Below are 22,278 nucleotides of genomic sequence, written 5' to 3'. Positions count from 1 at the left end.
AGCTGAGGCCATTTAGCTGAGCTCAACCTGGCTATCACATGGGCCTCTAGCCTGGGAGCAGCCAGTGCTTGGAGCTCCAGACTCTGAGCAAAGAGAAATGCCAGGCCTGGGGGCCGAACACATGGGGGCTGCCCGACACCAAGGATGCGCTCACATACAGAAAAGGCAGGTACTCGCTCTGGTCAGCGAGGCTCCCTCTGACCCCAATTGCTTCACCCTCTCTGTCCACACTTGCCCTCGCCTCACAGGCTTTCTCATATGCCTTATTCCTCCCTATTTCCTTCCTGTCACTGTATCACTGACCTCTTTGTTTGAAGGCATATGTGTGTGGAAGGATGTATGTGTGACTATGGGTGCATGTCTGACATCTGTGTTTGTCTACAAGATGGATGTATGTGGGTCTATAACAGGGAATAGCATGCATGCTGTATAGTTTGCCCACCGAATAATAATAACAATGATAGTGGCTACCACTTACAGAGTCCTTACTATGTGCTAGGAAGCGTTTATGTACTTTGCATGAACGATCTCATTTAATCCTCGCAACAACCCTACGTGATAGGACTATTGTTGTCAAATCCATTGAAGATGACAAAAGTGAGGCTCAGAGAGGGTTAAGTGCCAAAGCAAAGGTGACACTGAAAGTGGTGAAGAAGCCAGGACTTGGATGCGTCTGAGAGCCAAAGCTCTTAGGCGGATAAAGGTCTCAGCCCTGAGCGGTGAGGGCTCCTGGCTCCCCTGATCCCAGGTCCCTAGGTGGTTAGTTGGTCATTTTGTTTTTCTTCCAGTCATATGCATGCTGGATGTTCTTTGCCTGTCTTCTATATGTCTCACAATCTTGCTCTGATCCTCCATCCTGGCCTGGCTCCGTAGCTGTCACGGCCCCAATCCCTGGGGTCCATCGGCAAGACATTTCCAAAGCGATAGGAATGGTGAGAGCCAGAGCTCTAGCGGGGGCTGAGCAGTAGATCCCTGCCGCAGCTTCGTCGCTCCCCCGACCCTACCTGAACTGTCTCTGGCCCATCCACTGCCCTGACACACCACGCTGACTTTGACCTCTGCTTGGGAAGAAGAAATGTCACCTGCTGGGTCTGCCTGGCCAGGAGAAGGAAAGGGAGGCAAGAGGGAGGAGGAACGCACTGTTACCTGCAGTCTGAGGGGCTGGGGGATGTGGTCCATCCTCTGAGGCTGCCAGGGCTTCCAGAGCCTGCAGAGTGGACACCAGGGCATCATCTAGCTCCTGGGCATGATCTCGGACTGTCCGGGTCTGCACGCTGTCAATCAGTGTCACCGGAATCTCATCGTACAGGAGCCCACGCAGGTGGCGTCCTTGCTCCTGGCTCTGGACGGCCCGGCGCTTGGGGTCCTCTTCATCAGAACTGTTGTCTCGGAAACCAGGAGGTGGGGCAGCAATGGAAGGCAACAGCGAAGTGCTCTCATCTTCCTCCTCTTCCTCCTCCTCACTCCCGGGGGGTGGGAGGGACATCAAGTCTACCATATTGTCACGAGAGGAGCCAGACCTCCCACCTTTGCGAGGGCCCAGCTGCTCCTGGAGTTTGGCTTTGCAAGAGTCACAGTAGAAATTCAGGGCTTCAGCCCCAAGGGAATTGTCCAAAGTGTAGGAACGGGCCCTGCTGGCGCAAGGCTCATGGTCTAGGCTAGCTGCATCAAAGTCATCAGGGATCACATAACCTTGGCCAGAGCTCTTGGATGTGGGGTCAGACTTGGTCCGGGGCCTGGTCTCCTCAAAGAAGATTAAGTTCTCATTGACATCTGTCCGGCTTTCCTGATCCTTCCTTTGTTCCCGCATGTGGAGGTAGCAAAAGCTGACAAGCTCAGAGTCGGCAGGCGGGGGCGTGCAGCGGCTCGACTTCCTGGGGCTGGTGCCCATGCTGCCCACATAACTACTCTCCTTTTTCCCCAGGTGGCCCCCAGTGACAGGGCGGTGGGCGCTGTGCATGTAATCTAAACCCAGAAAGAGAATCAACACATGAGCCCTGGTGCTGAGGACTGTGGCTGAGTTTCCTTGGAGTCTCGGGCCTGGGTCTCTGGAGCCCAGCTGGGTGGTAGGTACTGAGAGGGAGCACTATCTGGCTGCTAGAGAGGAGGGCAAGGGGCAGCCATGCTGCTGCTGCCCCTGAAAGTAAAGTGAGTGGAATCAAACGGCCTGGGCTGCTAATAGCCCCATCACCTGTGAAATGGGAAAAGGCATGGGCTGGGGTGGGGGTGAACACCTTGGTATCTGGGCACAGCTGGACTCTTACACGGGTATGTCTGGTCTGAGAGTCAGCTGTAGGGTGAGGTTTGTTTTATGTCCCCCCTGGAACTGTCCCTGTCTCAAACCCCAATCTATTCAGAATCTGAACCACCCCCAGTGCTCTGTTACACTCGTGTTATGCTGGATCTCTTGAGGCAGAAGGAAATGAATCTGACAGGTTAGGAGTGGTTCAGTGGGCAAGTGTAAAATAGGCTAGTACAATCCCAAGAGTGTGTATTTCAAAGAGGGTTTTCGATGGAGGGACCCTAAAATAGAGTTCTACTAGTAAAATTCAGTGTATCTGAATGTGTAAAGCATATGAGGGATACGCTGGGATGTGGGAGGAGGGTAGGGGGAGCATTTTTGTCAACTCCTCAAATCATAGCACTTCTCTGTATTCATACAGGGCTAGGCTGCCTGCTCTATATACATGTGGCAAAATGTTCTAGTCAAAAGTTTTTAACGATGGTAAGTGTGTGCATCTGAGAATTATCCACAGCAAATGCTTTCTTTCTGGTTTCTCTCTTTTAGTCTGTTTTGGGGACCCCTTCCCATGTTATCTGTGAGAATATACTCAGACAATGCCAATTCCCTTTGCTATCAGCAGACAGACAGACAGATGGCAGGCATTAACTTAGGCTAAGGTCATAAACATGATCCTGTTTAATCCTCACAACAACCCAGTGAGGTAGGTGCTATCATTATCCCCATTTTACAGACAAAGAAACTGATCCATTCGTTTTGTGACTTACACAAGGTCACATGAGTTGTGAATGGCAGTATGGATTCTTTTTATTTATTTCTTGGCCGTGCCACGTGGCTTGTGGGGTCTTACTTTCCCGACCAGGGATTGAACCTGGGCCCTTGGCAGTGAAAGCACAGAGTCGTAACCACTGGACCGCCAGGGAATGCCCTGGCAGTCTGGATTTGAGCCCAGGTTTGAGGGTCTACAAAGCCCATGTTTCTTTTTTTTCTTAAACATCTTTATTGGAGCATAATTGCTTTACAGTGGTGTGTTAGTTTCTGCTTTATAACAAAGTGAATCAGTTATACATATACATATGTCCCCATATCTCTTCCCTCTTGCGTTTCCCTCCCTCCCACCCTCCCGATCCCACCCCTCCAGGCGGTCACAAAGCACCGAGCTGATCTCCCTGTGCTATGCGGCCGCTTCCCACTAGCTATCTATTTTAAGTTTGGTAGTGTATATATGTCCATGCCACTCTCTCACTTTGTCACAGCTTACCCCTCCCCCTCCCCATATACTCAAGTCCATTCTCTAGTAGGTCTGTGTCTTTACTCCTGTCCTGCCCTTAGGGTCTTCATGACCTTTTTTTGTTTTTTTTTTAGATTCCATATATATGTGTTAGCATACGGTATTTGTTTTCCTCTTTCTGACTTACTTTACTGTATGACAGACTCTAGGTCCATCCACCTCACTACAAATAACTCAATTTCGTTTCTTTTTATGCAAAGCCCATATTTTTTAACCATTACCCTATAGTTCATCATGATTCTTAAGATGCTGGGGGAAAAAAGTCTCAAATGCCCTTCAAATTCCAGCTGGACAGGGTCAATGTGTCAGTGTTGCTTTTTATTAGTGCTTACAGTCATCACAAAAGCATGGTGCTGTCACTTAACAATGGAGCCGTGAAATACATGAAGCAAAACCTGACTGAATTGAAAGGAGAAATACACAACTCAACTGCAACAGTTGGAGACTTCAATACCCTACTTTCAATAATGGATAGAACAACTAGGCAGAAGATCAACAAGGAAATAGAGGACCTGAACAGCACTATAAGCCAACTGGACCTAACAGAAATCTATAGAGAAAGGGGGAAGATGGCAGAAGAGTAAGACGCGGAGACCACCTTCCTCCCCACAGATACATCAGAAATACATCTACACGTGGAACAACTCCTACAGAACACCTACTGAACGCTGGCAGAAGACCTCAGACCTCCCAAAAGGCAAGAAACCCCCCACGTACCTGGCTAGGGCAAAAGAAAAAAGAATAAACAGAGACAAAAGAATAGGGACGGGACCTGCACCAGTGGGAGGGAGCTGTGAAGGAGGAAAGGTTTCCACACACTAGGAAGCCCCTTTGCGGCCGGAGACTGCAGGTGGCGGAGGGGGGGAAGCTTCGGAGCCACCAAGGAGAGCGCAGCAACAGGGGTGTGGAGGGCAAAGCGGACAGATTTCCGCACAGAGGATAGGTGCCGACCGGCACTCACCAACTCAAGAGGCTTGTCTGCTCACCCGCCGGGACGAGTTGGGGCTGGGAGCTGAGGCTCGGGGTTCGGAGGTCGGATCCCAGGGAGAGGACTGCGGTTGGTTGCATGAACACAGCCTGCAGGGGGTTAGTGCACCATGGCTAGCCGGGAGGGAGTCCGGGGAAAAGTCTGGACCTGCCGAAGAGGCAAGAGACTTTTCCTTTCCTCTTTGTTTCCTGGTGCACGAGGAGAGGGTATTAAGAGCGCTGCTTAAAGGAGCTCCAGAGACGGGCACGAGCCGCGGCTAACAGCGCGGACCCCAGAGACGGGTGGGAGATGCCAAGGCTGCTGCTGCCGTCACCAAGGGGCCTGTGTGCGAGCACAGGTCACTCTCCACACCCCCCTTCCGGGGAGCCTGTGCAGCCCGCCACTGCCAGGGTCCCGGGATCCAGGGACAACTCCCCTGGGAGAACGCACGGCATGCCTCAGGCTGGTGCAGTGTCATGCCGGCCTCTGCCGCCGCAGGCTTGCCCCGCACTCCGTGCCCCTCCCTCCCCCCGCCGCCTGAGTGAGCCAGAGCCCCCGAATCAGCGGCTCCTTTAACCCCATCCTGTCTGAGTGAAGAACAGACGCCCTCTGGCGACCTACACGCAGAGGCGGGGCCAAATCCAAAGCTGAACCCCAGGAGCTGTGCGAACAAAGAAGAGAAAGGGAAACCTCTCCCAGCAGCCGCAGGAGCAGGGGATTAAAGCTCCACAATCAACTTGATGTACCCTGCATCTGTGGAATACATGAATAGACAACGAATCATCCCAAATTAAGGAGGTGGACTCTGAGAGCAAGATTTATTATTTTTTCCCCTTTTCCTCTTTTTGTGAGTGTGTATGTGTATGATTCTGTGGGAGATTTTGTCTGTATAGCTTTGCTTTCACCATTTGTCCTAGGGTTCTATCCGTCTGTTTTTTTTTTAATTAAAAATTTTTTTTTCTTAATAATTATTTTTTTATTTTAATAACTTTATTTTATTTTACCTTACTTTATTTTCTTTTATCCCCTTTCTTCCTTCCTTTTTTTCTTTTCTTTTTTTTTTGCAGTACACGGGCCTGTCACTGTTATGGCTTCTCCCGTTGTGGAGTACAGGCTCCAGACGTGCAGGCTCAGCGGCCATGGCTCACAGGCCCAGCCACTCCGCGCCATGTGGGATCTTCCCGGACCGGGGCATGAACCCGTGTCCCCTGCATCGGCAGGCGGACTCTCAACCACTGCGCCACCAGGGAAGCCCTCTTTCTTTCTTTCTTTCTTTCTTTCTACTTTTTCTCCTTTTATTCTGAGCCGTGTGGATGAAAGGCTCTTGGTGCTGCAGCCAGGAGTCAGTGCTGTGCCTCTGAGGTGGGAGAGCCAACTTCAGGACACTGGTCCACAAGAGACCTCCCAGCTCCACATAATAACAAATGGCGAAAATCTCCCAGAGATCTCCATCTCAACACCAACACCCAGCTTCACTCAACGACCAGCAAGCTACAGTGCTGGACACCCTATGCCAAACAACAAGCAAGAGAGGAACACAACACCACCCATTAGCAGAGAGGCTGCCTAAAATCATAATAAGTCCACAGACACCCCAAAACACACCACCAGACGTGGACCTGCCCACCAGACGACAAGATCCAGCCTCATCCACCAGAACACAGACACTAGTCCCCTCCACCAGGAAGCCTACACAAATCACTGAACCACCTTTAGCCACTGGGGACAGACACCAAAAACAATGGGAACTTTGAAGCTGCAGCCTGCAAAAAGGACACCCCAAACACAGTAAGATAAGCAAAATGAGAAGTAAGAAAAACACATAGCAGATGAAGGAGAAAGATAAAAACCCACCAGACCTAAAAATGAAGAGGAAATAGGCAGTCTACCTGAAAAAGAATTCAGAGTAATGATAGTAAAGATGATCCAAAATCTTGGAAATAGAATAGAGAAAATGCAAGAACATTTAACAAGGACCTAGAAGAACTAAAGATGAAACAAGCAATGATGAACAACACAATAAATGAAATTAAAAATACTCTAGAAGGGATCAATAGCAGAATAACTGAGGCAAAAGAACAGATAAGTGACTTGGAAGATAAAATAGTGGAAATAACTACTGCAGAGCAGAATAAAGAAAAAAGAATGAAGAGAACTGAGGACAGTCTCAGAGACCTTTGGAACAACATTAAACGCACCAACATTCAAATTATAGGGGTTCCAGAAGAAGAAGAGAAAAAGAAAGGGACTGAGAAAATATTTGAAGAGATTATAGTTGAAAACTTCCCTAATATGGGAAAGGAAATAGTTAAGTCCAGGAAGCACAGAGAGTCCCATACAGGATAAATCCAAGGAGAAACACACCAAGACACATATTAATCAAACTGTCAAAAATTAAATACAAAGAAAACATATGAAAAGCAGCAAGGGAAAAACAACAAATAACACACAAGGGAATCCCCATAAGGTTAACAGCTGATCTTTAAGCAGAAACTCTGCAAACCAGAAGGGACTGGCAGGACATACTTAAAGTGATGAAGGAGAAAAACCTACAACCAAGATTACTCTACCCAGCAAGGATCTCATTCAGATTTGATGGAGAAATTAAAACCTTTACAGACAAGCAAAAGCTGAGAGAGTTCAGCACCACCAAACCAGCTTTACAACAAATGCTAAAGGATCTTCTCTAGGCAAGAAACACAAGAGAAGGAAAAGACCTACAATAACAAACCCAAAACAATTAAGAAAATAGGAATAGGAACATTAATTACCTTAAATGTAAATGGATTAAATGCTCCCACCAAAAGACACAGAATGGCGGAATGGATACAAAAACAAGACCCATATATATGCTGTCTACAAGAGACCCACTTCAGACCTAGAGACACACACAGACTAAAAGTGAGGGGATGGAAAAAGATATTCCATGCAAATGGAAACCAAAAGAAAGCTAGAGTAGCAATTCTCATATCAGACAAAATAGACTTTAAAATAAAGGCTACTAGAAGAGACAAAGAAAGACACTACATAATGATAAAAAGATCGATCCAAGAAGAAGATATAACAATTGTAAATATTTATGCACCTAACATAGGAGCACCTCAATACATAAGGCAAATACTAACAGCCATAAAAGGGGAAATCGACAGTAACACATTCATAGTAGGGGACTTTAACACCCCACTTTCACTAATGGACATATCATTCAAAATGAAAATAAATAAGGAAACACAAGCTTTCACTGATATGTTAAACAAGATGGACTTCATTGATATTTATAGGACATTCCATCCAAAAACAACAGAATACACATTTTTCTCAAGTGCTCATGGAACATTCCCCAGGATAGATCATATCTTGGGTCACAAATCAAGCCTTGGTAAATTTAAGAAAATTGAAATTGTATCAAGTATCTTTTCCGACCACAACACTCTGAGACTAGATATCAATTACATGAAAAGATCTGAAAAAAATACAAACACATGGAGGCTAAACAATACACTACTTAATAACGAAGTGATCACTGAAGAAATCAAAGAGGAAATCAAAAAACACCTAGAAACAAATGACAATGGAGACACGACGACCCAAAACCTATGGGATGCAGCAAAAGCAGTTCTAAGAGGGAAGTTTATAGCAATACAATCCCATCTTAAGAAACAGGAAACATCTCGAATAAACAACCTAACCTTGCACCTAAAGCAATTAGAGAAAGAAGAACAAAAAACCCCCAAAGTTAGCAGAAGGAAAGAAATCATAAAAATCAGATCAGAAATAAATGCAAAAGAAATAAAGGAAACAATAGCAAAGGTCAATAAAACTAAAAGCTGGTTCTTTGAGAAGATAAACAAAATTGATAAACCATTAGCCAGACTCATCAAGAAAAAAAGCGAGAAGACTCAAATCAATAGAATTAGAAATGAAAAAGGAGAAGTAACAACTGACACTGCAGAAATACAAAAGATCGTGAGAGATTACTACAAGCAACTCTATGCCAATAAAATGGACAACCTGGAAGAAATGGACAAATTCTTAGAAATACACAACCTACCAAGACTGAATCAGGAAGAAATAGAAAATATGATCAGACCAATCACAAGCACTGAAATTGAAACTGTGAATAAAAATCTTCCAACAAACAAAAGCCCAGGACCACATGGCTTCACAGGCAAATTCTATCAAACATTTAGAGAAGAGCTAACACCTATCCTTCTCAAACTCTTCCAAAATATAGCAGAGGGAGGAACACTCCCAAACTCATTCTACGCGGCCACCATCACCCTGATACCAAAACCAGACAAGGATGTCACAAAGAAAGAAAACTACAGGCCAATATCACTGATGAGCATAGATGCAAAAAACCTCAACAAAATACTAGCAAACAGAATCCAACAGCACATTAAACGGATCATACACCATGATCAAGTGGGGTTTATTCCAGGAATGCAAGGATTCTTCAATATACGCAAATCAATCAAGGTGATATACCATATTAACAAATTGAAGGAGAAAAACCATATGGTCATCTCAATAGATGCAGAGAAAGCTTTCAACAAAATTCAACACCCATTTATGATAAAAACCCTCCAGAAAGTAGGCATAGAGGGAACTTTCCTCAACATAATAAAGGCCATATATGACAAACCCACAGCCAACATCGTCCTCAATGGTGAAAAACTGAAAGCATTTCCACTAAAATCAGGAACAAGACAAGGTTGCCCACTCTCACCACTGTTATTCAACATAGTTTTGGAAGTTTTAGCCATAGCAATCATAGAAGAAAAGGAAATAAAAGGAATCCAGATCGGAAAAGAAGAAGTAAAGCTGTCACTGTTTGCAGATGACATGATACTATACATAGAGAATCCTAAGGAAGCTACCAGAAAACTACTAGAGCTAATCAATGAATTCGGTAAAGTAGCAGGATACAAAATTAATGCACAGAAATCTCTGGCATTCCTATACACTAATGATGAAAAACCTGAAAGTGAAATCAAGAAAACACTCCCATTTACCACTGCAACAAAAAGAATAAAATATCTAGGAATAAACCTACCTAAGGAGACAAAAGACCTGTATGCAGAAAATTATAAAACACTGATGAAAGAAATGAAGGATGATACAAATAGATGGAGAGATATACCATGTTCTTAGATTGGAAGAATCAACATTGTGAAAATGACTCTACTACCCAAAGCAATCTACGATTCAATGAAATCCCTATCAAGCTACCACTGGCATTTTTCACAGAACTAGAACAAAAAATTTCACAATTTGTATGGAAACACAAAAGACCCCGAATAGCCAAAGTAATCTTGAAAATGAAAAACGGAGCTGGAGGAATCAGACTCCCTGACTTCAGACTATACTACAAAGCTACAGTAATCAAGACAGTATGGTACTGGCACAAAAACAGAAAGATAGATCAATGGAGCAGGATAGAAAGCCCAGAGATAAACCCACGCACATATGGTCACCTTATCTTTGATAAAGGAGGCAGGAATGTACAGTGGAGAAAGGACAGCCTCTTCAATAAGTGGTGCTGGGAAAACTGGACAGGTACATGTAAAAGTATGAGATTAGATCACTCCCTAACACCATACACAAAAATAAGCTCAAAATGGATTAAAGACCTAAATATAAGGCCAGACACTATAAAACTCTTAGAGGAAAACACAGGCAGAACACTCTATGACATAAATTACAGCAAGATCCTTTTTGACCCACCTCCTAGAGAAATGGAAATAAAAACAAAAGTAAACAAATGGGACCTAATGAAAGTTCAAAGCTTTTGCACAGCAAAGGAAACCATAAACAAGACCAAAAGACAACCCTCAGAATGGGAGAAAATATTTGCAAATGAAGCAATTGACAAAGGATTAATCTCCAAAATTTACAAGCAGCTCATGCACCTCTATAACAAAAAAACAAACAACCCAATCCAAAAATGGGCAGAAGACCTAAATAGACATTTCTCCAAAGAAGATATAGACTGCCAACAAACACATGAAAGAATGCTCAACATCATTAATCATTAGAGAAATGCAAATCAAAACGACAATGAGATATCATCTCACACCAGTCAGAATGGCCATCATCAAAAAATCTAGAAACAATAAATGCTGGAGAGGGTGTGGAGAAAAGGGAACACTCTTGCAGTGCTGGTGGGAATGTGAATTGGTACAGCCACTATGGAGAACAGTATGGAGGTTCCTTAAAAAACTACAAATAGAACTACCATATGACCCAGCAATCCCACTACTGGGCATATAGCCTGAGAAAACCATAATTCAAAAAGAGTCATGTATCCCAATGTTCATTGCAGCTCTACTTACAATAGCCAGGAGATGGAAACAACCTAAGTGTCCATCATCGGATGAATGGATAAAGAAGATGTGGCACATATATACAATGGAATATTACTCAGCTATATAAAGAAACGAAATTGAGCTATGTGTAATGAGGTGGATGGACCTAGAGTCTGTCATGCAGAGTGAAGTAAGTCAGAAAGAGAAAGACAAATACCGTATGCTAACACATATTGTGGAATTTAAGAAAAAAAATGTCATGAAGAACCTAGGGACAAGACGGGAATAAAGACACAGACGTACTAGAGAATGGACTTGAGGATATGGGGAGGGGGAAGGGTAAGCTGTGACAAAGTGAGAGAGTGGCATGGAACTATATACACTACGAAATGTAAATTATATAGCTAGTGGGAAGTGGCCGCATAGCACAGGGAGATCAGCTAGGTGCTTTGTGACCACCTAGAGGGGTGGGATAGGGAGGGTGGGAGGGAGGGAGACGCAAGAGGGAAGAGATATGGGAACATATGTATATGTATAACTGATTCACTTTGTTATAAAGCAGAAACTAACACACCATTGTAAAGCAATTATACTCCAATAAAGATGTAGGAAAAAAAAAGAGAAATCTATAGAATATGTCACCTAACAGTAGCAGAATATACATTCTGCTTAAGTACACCTGAAACATTCTCCAGGACAAACCATATGTTAGGTCATAAAATAGACCTCAATGAATTTAAAAGGAATGTAATCATATAAAGTATGTTTTTTGAGCACAACAGAATTAAATTAGAAATTAATAACAGAAGGAAATTTGCGAAATTCATATATGCGTGGAAATTAAATAAAACATTCCTAAATAACCAATGGGTCAAAAGAGGAATCAAAGGAAATTCGAAAATACTTGGACATGAATGAAAATGAAGACAGTATATGAAAACTTATGAGATCTAACTAATGTAGGGTTTAGAGGGAAATTTATAAACACCTACATTTAAAAAAGAAGAAGGATTTCACATCAATTACCTGACCTTCCACCTTACAAAACTTGAAAAAGAAGAGCGAACTATGGGAATTCCCTGGTGGTCCAGTGCTTAGGACTCGACGCTCTCAGTGCTGTGGCTCAGGTGCAGTCCCTGGTCAGGGAACTAAGATCCTGCAAGCCACACAGCGCAGCCAAAAACAAAACAAAACAAAACAAAACAAAGCAAACAAAAAAACAAACTAAACCTAAAACAAAGCAAGCAGAAGGAAATAAATAATAAAGTATAGAGGATACAAAAATGGAGAAAAATAAATGAAACTAATAGTTGGTTCTTTGAAAAGATCAATAATAATAACAAACCTTTAGCTGTACAGACCAGGCAAAAAAGAGAAGATTCAAATTACTAAAATCAGGAATGAAAAAAGGACATCACTGCTGACTCTACAGGTATGGAATCATTTATAAGGTGAATATTTTGCATAAGCTTATGCCAACAAATTAGATAACCTGAGATAAAATGGACAAATTCCTAGAAATATACAAATTACCAAAACTGACTTAAGAAGACAGAAAGTCTGAATAGGCCAATAACAGGAAGATAAACTGAATTAGTAATTAACTCTCCCCAAATCAATCAATCAAGTCAGCCAGTCAGTCAGTCAGTCTGTCAGTCCAGGCCCAAATGGCTTCACTGGTGAATTTTGTCAAATGCTCAAAGAAGCATTTATAGTAAATTTTCAAAAACCCTTCCAAGAAATAGAAAAGGAAGGGATACTTCTCAACTCATTTTGTGATGCCAATATTACCTTGCTACCATAACCAGACAAAGACATCACAAGAAAACTACAGACCAATATTTCTTATGAATTTAGATACAAAATATAGATCTCAACAAAATACTAGCAATCTGAATCCAGAAACATATACCAAGAATTATACACCATGACCAAGTGGGATTTACTGCAGGAATGCAAGGTTGATTTAACATCCAAAAATCAATTAATATAATATACTATGTTAATAGAACAGAGGACAAAAGCCACATGATCATCTCAATAGACACAGAAAAATCACTTGACAAAGTCCAACACCTTTCATGATAAAACTCGACAAAATAAAAGGGAACTTCCTCCACACGATAAAGGTTAACTATAAAAAACCAAAGCTGGGCTTCCCTGGTGGTGCAGTGGTTAAGAATCCACCTGCCAATGCAGGGGACATGGGTTCAAGCCCTTGTCCGGGAAGATCCCACATGCCGCAGAGCAACTAAGCCCGTGTGCCACAACTACTGAGCCTGTGCTCTAGAGCCTGCAAGCCACAACTACTGAACCCGTGTGCCACAACTACTGAAGCCCATACGCCTAGAGACCGTGCTCCGCAACAAGAGAAGCCACCGCAATGAGAAGCCTGCGCACCTCAATGAAGAGTAGCCGCCGCTCACCGCAACTAGAGAAAGCCCGTGCACAGCAACGAAGACCCAACACAGCCATAAATAAATAAGCAAACAAATAAATAAATAAAAACAAAGCTTAACATCATACTTGATGGTGAAAGACTGAAAACTTTCCCCCTAAAATAAGGAAAAGTCCAGGATTTCCATTTTAACCACTTCTATTCAACACCATACTTGGATTTCTAGCCAGGACAATTAGACAGTAAAATGAAATACAGTCATCTAGACTGGAAAGGAAGAAGTAAAACTATCTCTATTTGTAGATGACATGATCTTATATAAAGAAAAATCCCAAGGAATCCACTAATAAGCTATTAGAACTAATAATCTCAGCAAGGTTACATACAGGATAAAAGCTTAATATACAAAAATCAATTGTATTTTTATGCACTAGCAATAAACAATCTAATTGTAAAATTAGGAAACAATTCTATTTATAATAGCATCAAAAAGAATAAAATACTTAGGTATAAATTTAATAAAAGAAGTACAAGACTTGTATACTGGAAACTACAAAACATTTGTGAAAGAAATTTGAAGAAGATTTAAATAAATGGAAAGACTCTATGTTCATGGACTGGAGGACTTAATATGGCTAAGATGGCAATACTTCCCAAATTGATCTATAGATTCAACACAGTCCCTATCAGAATCCCAGCTGACTTTGTAGAAACTGATAAGGTAATTCAAAATTTCACATGGAATCACAAGAGACCCAGAATAACCAAAACAATCTTAAAAAGAAGAACAAAGCAGGAGGACTCATACGTCCCAATTTAAAAACTTAACTACGAAGCAATGGTAATCAAAACTGTGGTACTGGCATAAGACTTAGACATTATAGGTTATATGGAATAGAACTGAGAGTCCAGAAATAAACTCTCTTTTATGGTCAAATAGCCCAATTTAAAAATGAGCAAAGGATTTGAATAGATATTTCACAAAAAAAGATATGCAAATGACCGATAAGCACAGGAAAAGATGCTCAACATCACTAATTATTATGGAAATGCAAATCAAAACTACAGTGAGATACCACTTCACATCCGCTACAATGGATATAATAAAAAAGATGAACAATACATGTGTTGGCGAGGATATGTTGAAATTGTAACCCTCCAACATTTCTGATGGGAATGTAAAATGATGCAGTCACTTTGGAAAACAGTTTGCAGTTTCTCAAAATTAAACATAGAACAGCAATCTTACTCCTAGATATAAATACCCAGTAGGAATGAAAAAATGTGTCCCTACAAAAACTTGTACATCAATGTTTATAACATCATTATTCATAACAGCCAAAAGGTGGAAACAACCCAAATGTCCATCAGTTGACGAATGGATAAACAAAATGTGGTCTATCCATACAAAGGAATATTATTAGTCAACAAAAAGAAATGAAGTACTGATACATGCTGCAACATGGATGACCCTTGAAAATATTATGCTAAGTGAAAAAAACCAAGCTACAAAAAGACCATATATTATATAATTCCATTTATACAAAATGTCCAGAATAGGCAAAGCTATAGAGACAGAAAAGTCAATTAGTGGTTGCTTAGGGCTGGGTGGGGGAATGGGAATGAGTGCTAATGGGTACAGAGTTTGTTTTAGAAGGGGTGTAAACATTCTAAAACTAAATTGTGGCAAGGGGCTTCCCTGGGGGCGCAGTGGATGAGAATCTGCCTGCCAATGCAGGGGACATGGGTTCGAGACCTGGTCCGGGATCCCACATGCCACGGAGCAACTAAGCCCGTTGCTACTGAGCCTGCGCTCTGGAGCCAGCGAGCCACAACTACTGAAGCCCGCACACCTAGAGCCCATGCTCCGCAACAAGAGAAGCCACCACAATGAGAAGCCTGCGCACTGCAATGAAGAGTAGCCCCCGGTCGCCGCAACTAGAGAAAGCCTGCGACCCAACACAGCCAAAAATAAACAAACAAACAAATAAATAAACAAATTTATTTTTTTTTAAATGTGGCAAGGGGCTTCCCTGGTGGCGCAGTGGTTGAGAGTCCGCCTGCCGATGCAGGGGAGAGGGTTCGTGCCCCAGTCTGGGAGGATCCCACATGCCGCGGAGCGGCTGGGCCCGTGAGCCATGGCCGCTGGGCCCGCGCGTCCGGAGCCTGTGCTCCGCAACGGGAGAGGCCACAGCAGTGAGAGGCCCACGTACCAAAAAAAAAAAAAAAAAAAAAAAAAAAAATGTGGCAAGGATTGTACAACCCTGTGAATATATTAAATATACTCAAAAACACTGAGTTGTGAACTTTAAATGGGTGAATTTTATGGCTTAGAAATTATGTCTAAATAAAGTTATTTTTCTTAAAAAAAAGCACAGCCCTGGGTACATGATGAACTCCCAATCATTATAAAAAGAGCAAAAATGTGCTCTGTACTTGAAAGGACCTTATGGGGTTTATCTCACACGAGCCTGTCAATCCCTCATGAGGCAGGAACTATTATTATCCTCATGATCACACAGCTGGGACATGGCAGAGCAGGGACTGGAACCCAAGTCTTTCTGACTTCAGATCCCAACCCCTGCTGTTTTCCATAAGCCATGTTGCCTCTCTATACAGTCAATGTAACCACACTGAGTGGGTTCAGTTTAGATCATAGTGGCTGTATCTAGGGAACTCTGGGTCAGCTGGGGGAGTAGTATGTAATGACCTCTGTGCCTTAGGTAAGAAGTGCTCTAGGGGAGCACTGAGCCAGGAGCACAAACTATCAGTTCAGGAAGTCTACCCGCAGGCACTGTCCATGGGTCCTCACCATGTACCCGTGCTAACTCCCTGTGACACAGCTGAACAATCAGCATAGCCAGCCTGGCAATAAGCTGCCATCCGAGGTGGCTCCCATGGGCGTGTCCAATAAGCAGGTGGTGACTTCTCTCAGACAAGATCTGGAAGTCTAACGGTGGCTTCCCTCCCTGCAAGACGGAAACATCTCCCAGCATCAGGTTATCAAGGCCAGGTGATGCGCAGCCTGCCACTCGGTATTGTGATTTGCAGATCCAAGAAGCAGCATGGGGCTGTGTGGAGGAGAAAATGTGCCTGGAAAAGCCCAAATCTCCTCTGGACAGAAGGTTAGAAATGCCAGTAAAGCCAGGTGCGGTAGGCTGATGGCTGGGACAGCATGCCTCTCAGATTGTGAATCTGCTGTAAATTGCTCATCAGCTTTCCCCAAGAGGGATGCCCTAGTCTATCGCTCTGTACTCAGCCACTCGGAAGGCTGACTTAAAAGAAATGCTTGCAAAGAAACAGGACGGTGATCCAAGTAGATCAGCATATATATATGCTCAAATATATATCGCACACACACACACGCACACACACACACACAGCACGATGTTGACCCAACCAGCTTTCTATTACTTGGCCTTGCTGTATTCTATAGTCCGATGATCATTACTGGTTATAATGACCTAGAAGACTTGGAATACGTTCATGTTCTTTCTGAATCATCATTAAAAAAAAAAGAGTCTGTTATGTTCAGTCTAGCTTTAGCACTCTGCATGTTGTGGAGTTTTAACTTCATGAAAATCAGTAAGCCACGCATGGGCTATGTAGTAGCCTTTAACCAATATTCAATTCACTAGACCAAACTGTTTTCTAACCATGGGAGAAAATGTAGAGTGAGTTCCTCCAACTGTGGTCCCAGTTGGGGCCCCCAAAGCCTTATTTTCCTGGATTTCCCCAGGACACAAGTGAATTCAAGGCTGGAGAGATGGTAGCTGCCTCTGGATTTCCCACCAGCGGTACAGCTGGAGAACTGGTATTTGTCTGAGCCTTTCTCAAGCCCAGGTGTTGTTCTGTTGTGTCAGCTGAATTTCCCCTAAATAAATGCAAATGTACTTACTGCATTGACATTATCCCTTTAATCATCTGTCCGTATTCCCCCACTAGATTGTAAGCTCAGTGAGGGCAAGGACCACGTCTGTTACTCATGGCTCTATCCGCAAGGCCTGGCACATAATGAATAATCGAGAAATAGTTGTTGGGTGAATAAATGAAATACCTACCGTGGGGAAACTACTGATAAAGCCTAAGAGGTAATCCCTTCCATCCCACTTCCCCATTTTCCTATTGTTTTCTCGGTCTCAAAGGAGAGGTGATGCTTTCCCTTTTCCACTTGTGGGTTTAACAGCATCCTTTTGGCCCAGCCGGCTGAGCATTGAGTTGGCTAGCTGGCAGCCAGCGGCTGCAGAGGAACGAGAGTAGAGGGCCGGCCAGAGAGACCAGGCCCTGAGTAGGCTGGAGTTTTGGCCCCCGAGGGAAAAGCCCCGCTGAGGTTGGCAAGATTCCTGTTTCCGATAGGCCTTTGCTAAACAACAGGTAGCACTGGGGCTTCTGTTCTGATATGAAAGTGCGGGCCAATGGAGGAAACCCATCTCAACTTTGTACCAGGGACTGATGGTCCCTCACTGTAACCTGGGCAGAGGTCTCCTCAGTGGTGCCGCTTGCTGTCCCCCTTGCCTGTCCTTGGGGCCATGGGATAAGATGTGCATACCAGCCCCCGACAAGCGGAGCTGTGAGGCTCACCCTGTCCCACTGGCCAAGAGCACTGGGTGGCTGCTGTTGAACCCAGCATCTAACAGTCCCAAATGCCACACATCTGGGCCCCAAGCGTGGACTCAGGGCCTTGGGGAAGTGAAGCACTGCAAACAGCAGGGACACCACCGTGGTCCATGTGGCTCCTGTATGGACAGAGAGGCCTTGTGCTAGAGGCAGCCTGAGCCCCCGTCACTCTGCAGGCCCAAGGAGGCTCTCAGGAATCAGGGAGGGGCTCTAAAGCCATGCCCGTCATTTCTAGAAGTCTCCTTTCCAGGCTGCAACACCTCCAAGAGAAATCGATTTGCCTTTGGAACAGCTTCCCTTTTCCCTTTCTCCCTCTCTATCCTGCTCAGTAAGAGGTATCATTGGGTGTGATGACAGAGAGCAAGACCACAGGGGACACTGACAAAGCTAATGCCGGCCTTGCTTTCCTCTGGCCATCTGAGATTTGATAGTACAGATGGCCACCCGCTTCAGAGCTATTCACCTGGAGGCGTGTGGCAGCTCAGCCCCTGGGCTCCTTCTATTCTAAGTCAGTTCCTTTGCTTCTCTATGTGAAGCCTCCTTCATATGCTTTGAGGCCACCTATCCTTTCCCACATCTGTGCTGGATTGCCTTCTAATTCCTGCGGACGTGACGAGATGTAAACGTGGGCCTGTCACGACGTTCGTGATGAAGAGATCATGAGGTGAGAGGGTGGGTGTAGGTACACGGCCCACGGGGTGCTGGTCATCCATCAGGAGTGTGTTTCTAGGGGCTTCCCTGGCGGTCCAGTGGTTAGGACTCCGCGCTTCCACTGCAGGGGGCCCTGCAGGTTCGATCCCTGGTCGGGGAACTAAGATCTTGCAAGCTGTGCAGCATGGCCCCCCACCACCAAAAAAAAAAAAGGAGTGTTTCTACTCTCAAACTCCTCGCTCTAGATCACATGGGACCACGCCATAAACCAAGACAGCTTTGAAGAGAGAAGAAAGAGTCAAGCAGCAAGGCAAGTGGATGGAGCCATCAGCACGTGAGGAGGGTGACTCCTGGGTGGTCAGTCTCAGCTTCCACCCGTGATGTTTGGGTGCAGGGACGGGGAAAGCCTCGGGTCTAATACGTAGAGTACCTGTTCTTTGGGTCTCCCCCTTCTCCTCCTACTCTGGTTCGGGGCAGCAGCATCTGGACTGGGCCGATTTGTCCTGAGGCCCCTGTTTGTGTCATCACCAGGACAGCCCTGAGGGGTGGCTGTACTGAGTTGCCTAACTGGGAAGCCTTCTGTTTGGGGGCAGCACTTGACCCTGTTTGTTCTCAGTGATCGTCCCCTCCTATCTCCAAGCCTCCTGCTGGATTGCATTCTGGGCCTGCACAGCCTTTCCTATCCCAGCCTTCCATGGCCTCTTACTTCAGGCAGCTCTGTCAATGCCGACTCTGATGGACAAAGAAAGGTTTTAGCTTCAGTTTCCACCTCCACTTTCAACTAAGCCAGAACACCCGTGCATCTCTCTTAGATCACTGTAGCTCTAAAGCTTTGCCTTAGATCCAATGCAATTCTCGAATTGGCTCTACGTATTGCTCGTTTGCTATTTTTATCTTACGTTCCTTGATCAACTAAGACACAAGGTATTGTCACAGGCATCCTTTGTGGGACAGGCCCATCTGAAGGCCAGCTGTCTTTTCCACTGTCTTGTGCCACGTAGGACGCAGTGGTACAGCATGGGCTCCTGGTAAACCAGGCGCTGGCAGAATGGGGTGAGCATTCCATGTCTCCAGGGTCCAAAGGGCCTCTGTTACACTGAAAACCGAGACTCAGCCCTACCTGCCTTGATCATTGGAGGTGGGAGAGGCTGGCTAGCAGGCCTGGAGAAGACCATCTTCCTGGAATCCAGCAGGAGGCGGCAGTACCCCGCAATCAGGCAGGCAAAGTTGGTGGCTTCGGGCCACTCCATCAACAGCACCAGAGGCTGGGGGAGACATGGGAGGAAATGTGAAGACACAGGAAGGAGCGGAGCAGGTGCGTGTCCAACAGAACAACAGCAAAGGCAAGATGACTTGCATAGTTATGAGAACATACTTTCTGAACCCCAAACTAAGGCACATAGCCTGACAAATAATTTCTTCTGATTTGAGAATTCATTTATAGTAAATTCTTACCCAGGTATCAAAACTAAATCAACCTTTAATTACACATTTAATGAACCACTTTTACTGAAAAAGACTAAAATATAACATCACATGACTGCTGTGTGGCTGTTTGGGTTTTTTGGGGCTCAGCAGATGTGCAGGCCTGCCGGGAGAGCAGGGCTGAACCTGGGAGTCTAGGCTAGGTTGGGGAACATCCTTGACAGGAAGTTCCTCAAGTGCACAAGCTATCTCTTGCTCATCGCTATAACCCGTTATGGTACCCAGAACAGCCCCCCGGACATGGACACTCTGTGCAACCTGGTTCTCACTGTGTCTTCTGGGCCACAAAGTCTTTATGGTCTGCAGTCCTGCTCAGACCTTCATGCTCTCCCCCCCGTTTTCTTCTGTTTCCCAAAGTGCTCTCACGATGTTAACTGGTGCTCCTTAAAAGAGTTCCTTGGTCAAATACGTGGTGAAATGCTGAGTTAAACAAAGCTATGCAGATAGTTATACTTATGGGAATTCTCAGATCCTTTAATATATTAACGTGCACTGTGAAACTTCAAGAGGGCTTTAGTATTCCAACTTTTTCCAATTATTTGATGGAAAAATCTATTTTCATAGAACATCTCATGGTAGTAGGGTTGCTTTTTCTGTTTTGTCTTGTTTAACCCACGTTGGAAAATACTAGCATACCCTGTTGACTTCTGTTCCTGACCGTAAATCAGTCAAATTAATCTTGGCGTTAGCTAGTTGACTGCTTCAGAGACCAGGCAACGATATACCCAAAAAATCAGTACCTTTTTAAGAAACCTTCCCAATATCTGCATTGTAATTTTATGGTTTGAAAATAAATCTGGGTCAGACTGAAGTCAGCCATGAGAGTATTCTCCCTGCCATAGGGCAGTGGCCTCCAGATAAAGACCACTGAAGACTGGCTGAAGAGGGAGCCATAGGGTCATGGGGCATCTCGTCTTTTGAGGGTTCCCGGACCAGGCATTAAGAGCTAAAAGAATTAAGAGCAGGGAATGAGTCTCTTCTCTGACTAGTGAGGGGTGAGGAGTGAGGTGAGGGGTGATTAGGGCCCCCACTAGGGTACTGGCAGTAAAAAGGGACATAATGAAGACTTGATGGAACTTGGTCACCAACTAGACTAGCCTTCTTTGGCTGGATCATCACCTTGGGAACAATTCTGAATCCAAACCAGCTCAGCTTTTAGCTAAAGTTGTACCAGTTTTCTTTGCTATTTCTCAGGATCCTGACACATAGCTTGAGTTGAATATTTTCAGTTCATATAGACCAGGGGTTGGCAAACTTTTTCTGCAAAGGGCTAGATCGTAAATATTTTAGGCCTTGTGGGACACACGGGCTGTGTTGCAAGACCTCTGCTATTGTAGTGTGAGAAAAGCCATAGATCATCTGTAAGCTAAACAAATGGATGTGACGGTATTCTAAGAAAACTGTTTCCAGAAATAAGCAGTGGCGGGTCAGGTTTGGTTCGTGGGCCATAGTTTGCCACCTGATCTAAGAGAAAAGCTTCTTTCCAGTTAAATACAATTGTCTGTATTCATTTTCACACCTCTCAGCTTGTTTCATTTGTCAACAGTGATCTCCTTGTCCACTGGAAATTCTTCTCTTGGCTTCTGTTTCTGTGAGGTGACACTGTGCTGTGGTTCTATAATCTCTGACCACCTCCATCTCTGTCTCTCTCTTCTTGTGCAACCTCCCCACTTGATGTCCCAGGCTCAGTGCTCAGCCCTCAGTTCTCCACGAGGGCATCAACTTTCACTTTTGAGCTGGGGATCCCAAAGTCACCATCTCTAGTCTATTTCCCCCTTGAACTCTTCCTATCTCAGAGCTCGTACAGTGCTGGGTCTATATCGTACAATCTTGTGCTGGATCGAATCCTCTCTTGAGTTGTTTAATAGTTATTGTTCATCCAATTCTACAGCACGCCACGATAAGGCATTCGGATTCTGCCCCACAGGCAATGAGTTAGCGATGCTCCTATGGAACTCATTCAATACCATCAGGAAAAAAAAGGAACCATCCATACTCGGAAGAGCAATGTCTCCTTTCTCCAGTGAGAAAGGGACCAGGGATGAGACGTTACCTTTGGGTCATCATTTGGAAGGGGCAGAGGGGATGTCTGTACCTCCAGTTAATGCATGCTTCTTAATCACAACAGAATGGTCAACTCTGGGTACAACAAAGTAGAGACAGAAGGGGAATAGAATGGGGGTGGGGGAGAATAAGATGCCCTTCCTTTCTGCCTCACCCCCTACCACCAATGACAGAGGTTTGGGTATGGATAGCTGCTACCGCCATTACTATGAGGTCCCAAGACCTGCTAAGCTGGCCTCCAGAGCGTTCACAGAC

At 44.5% G+C, this 22,278-nt stretch overlaps 1 protein-coding gene across 3 annotated transcripts in view; it reads right to left on the bottom strand.

Moving 5' to 3' along the window:
- Positions 1-22,278, bottom strand: part of FRMPD3 (FERM and PDZ domain containing 3) — an 84,179-nt gene that overhangs the window by 4,264 nt on the left and 57,637 nt on the right. For 2 of the 3 annotated variants that reach the window (XM_049704346.1, XM_049704347.1), the window contains 2 exons: positions 19,595-19,739; positions 1,147-1,965 (listed from right to left, as the gene is read on the bottom strand). In XM_049704346.1, coding sequence (XP_049560303.1) covers positions 1,147-1,965; positions 19,595-19,739 — 964 coding nt within the window. The remainder of the gene's footprint in view (positions 1-1,146; positions 1,966-19,594; positions 19,740-22,278) is intronic. The other variant, XM_049704348.1, reaches the window with a different exon arrangement.

Source organism: Orcinus orca, chromosome X (genome assembly GCF_937001465.1).
Source record: "Orcinus orca chromosome X, mOrcOrc1.1, whole genome shotgun sequence".
NCBI lineage: Eukaryota > Metazoa > Chordata > Mammalia > Artiodactyla > Delphinidae > Orcinus > Orcinus orca.
This window is presented reverse-complemented; position numbering and strand designations above follow the sequence as displayed.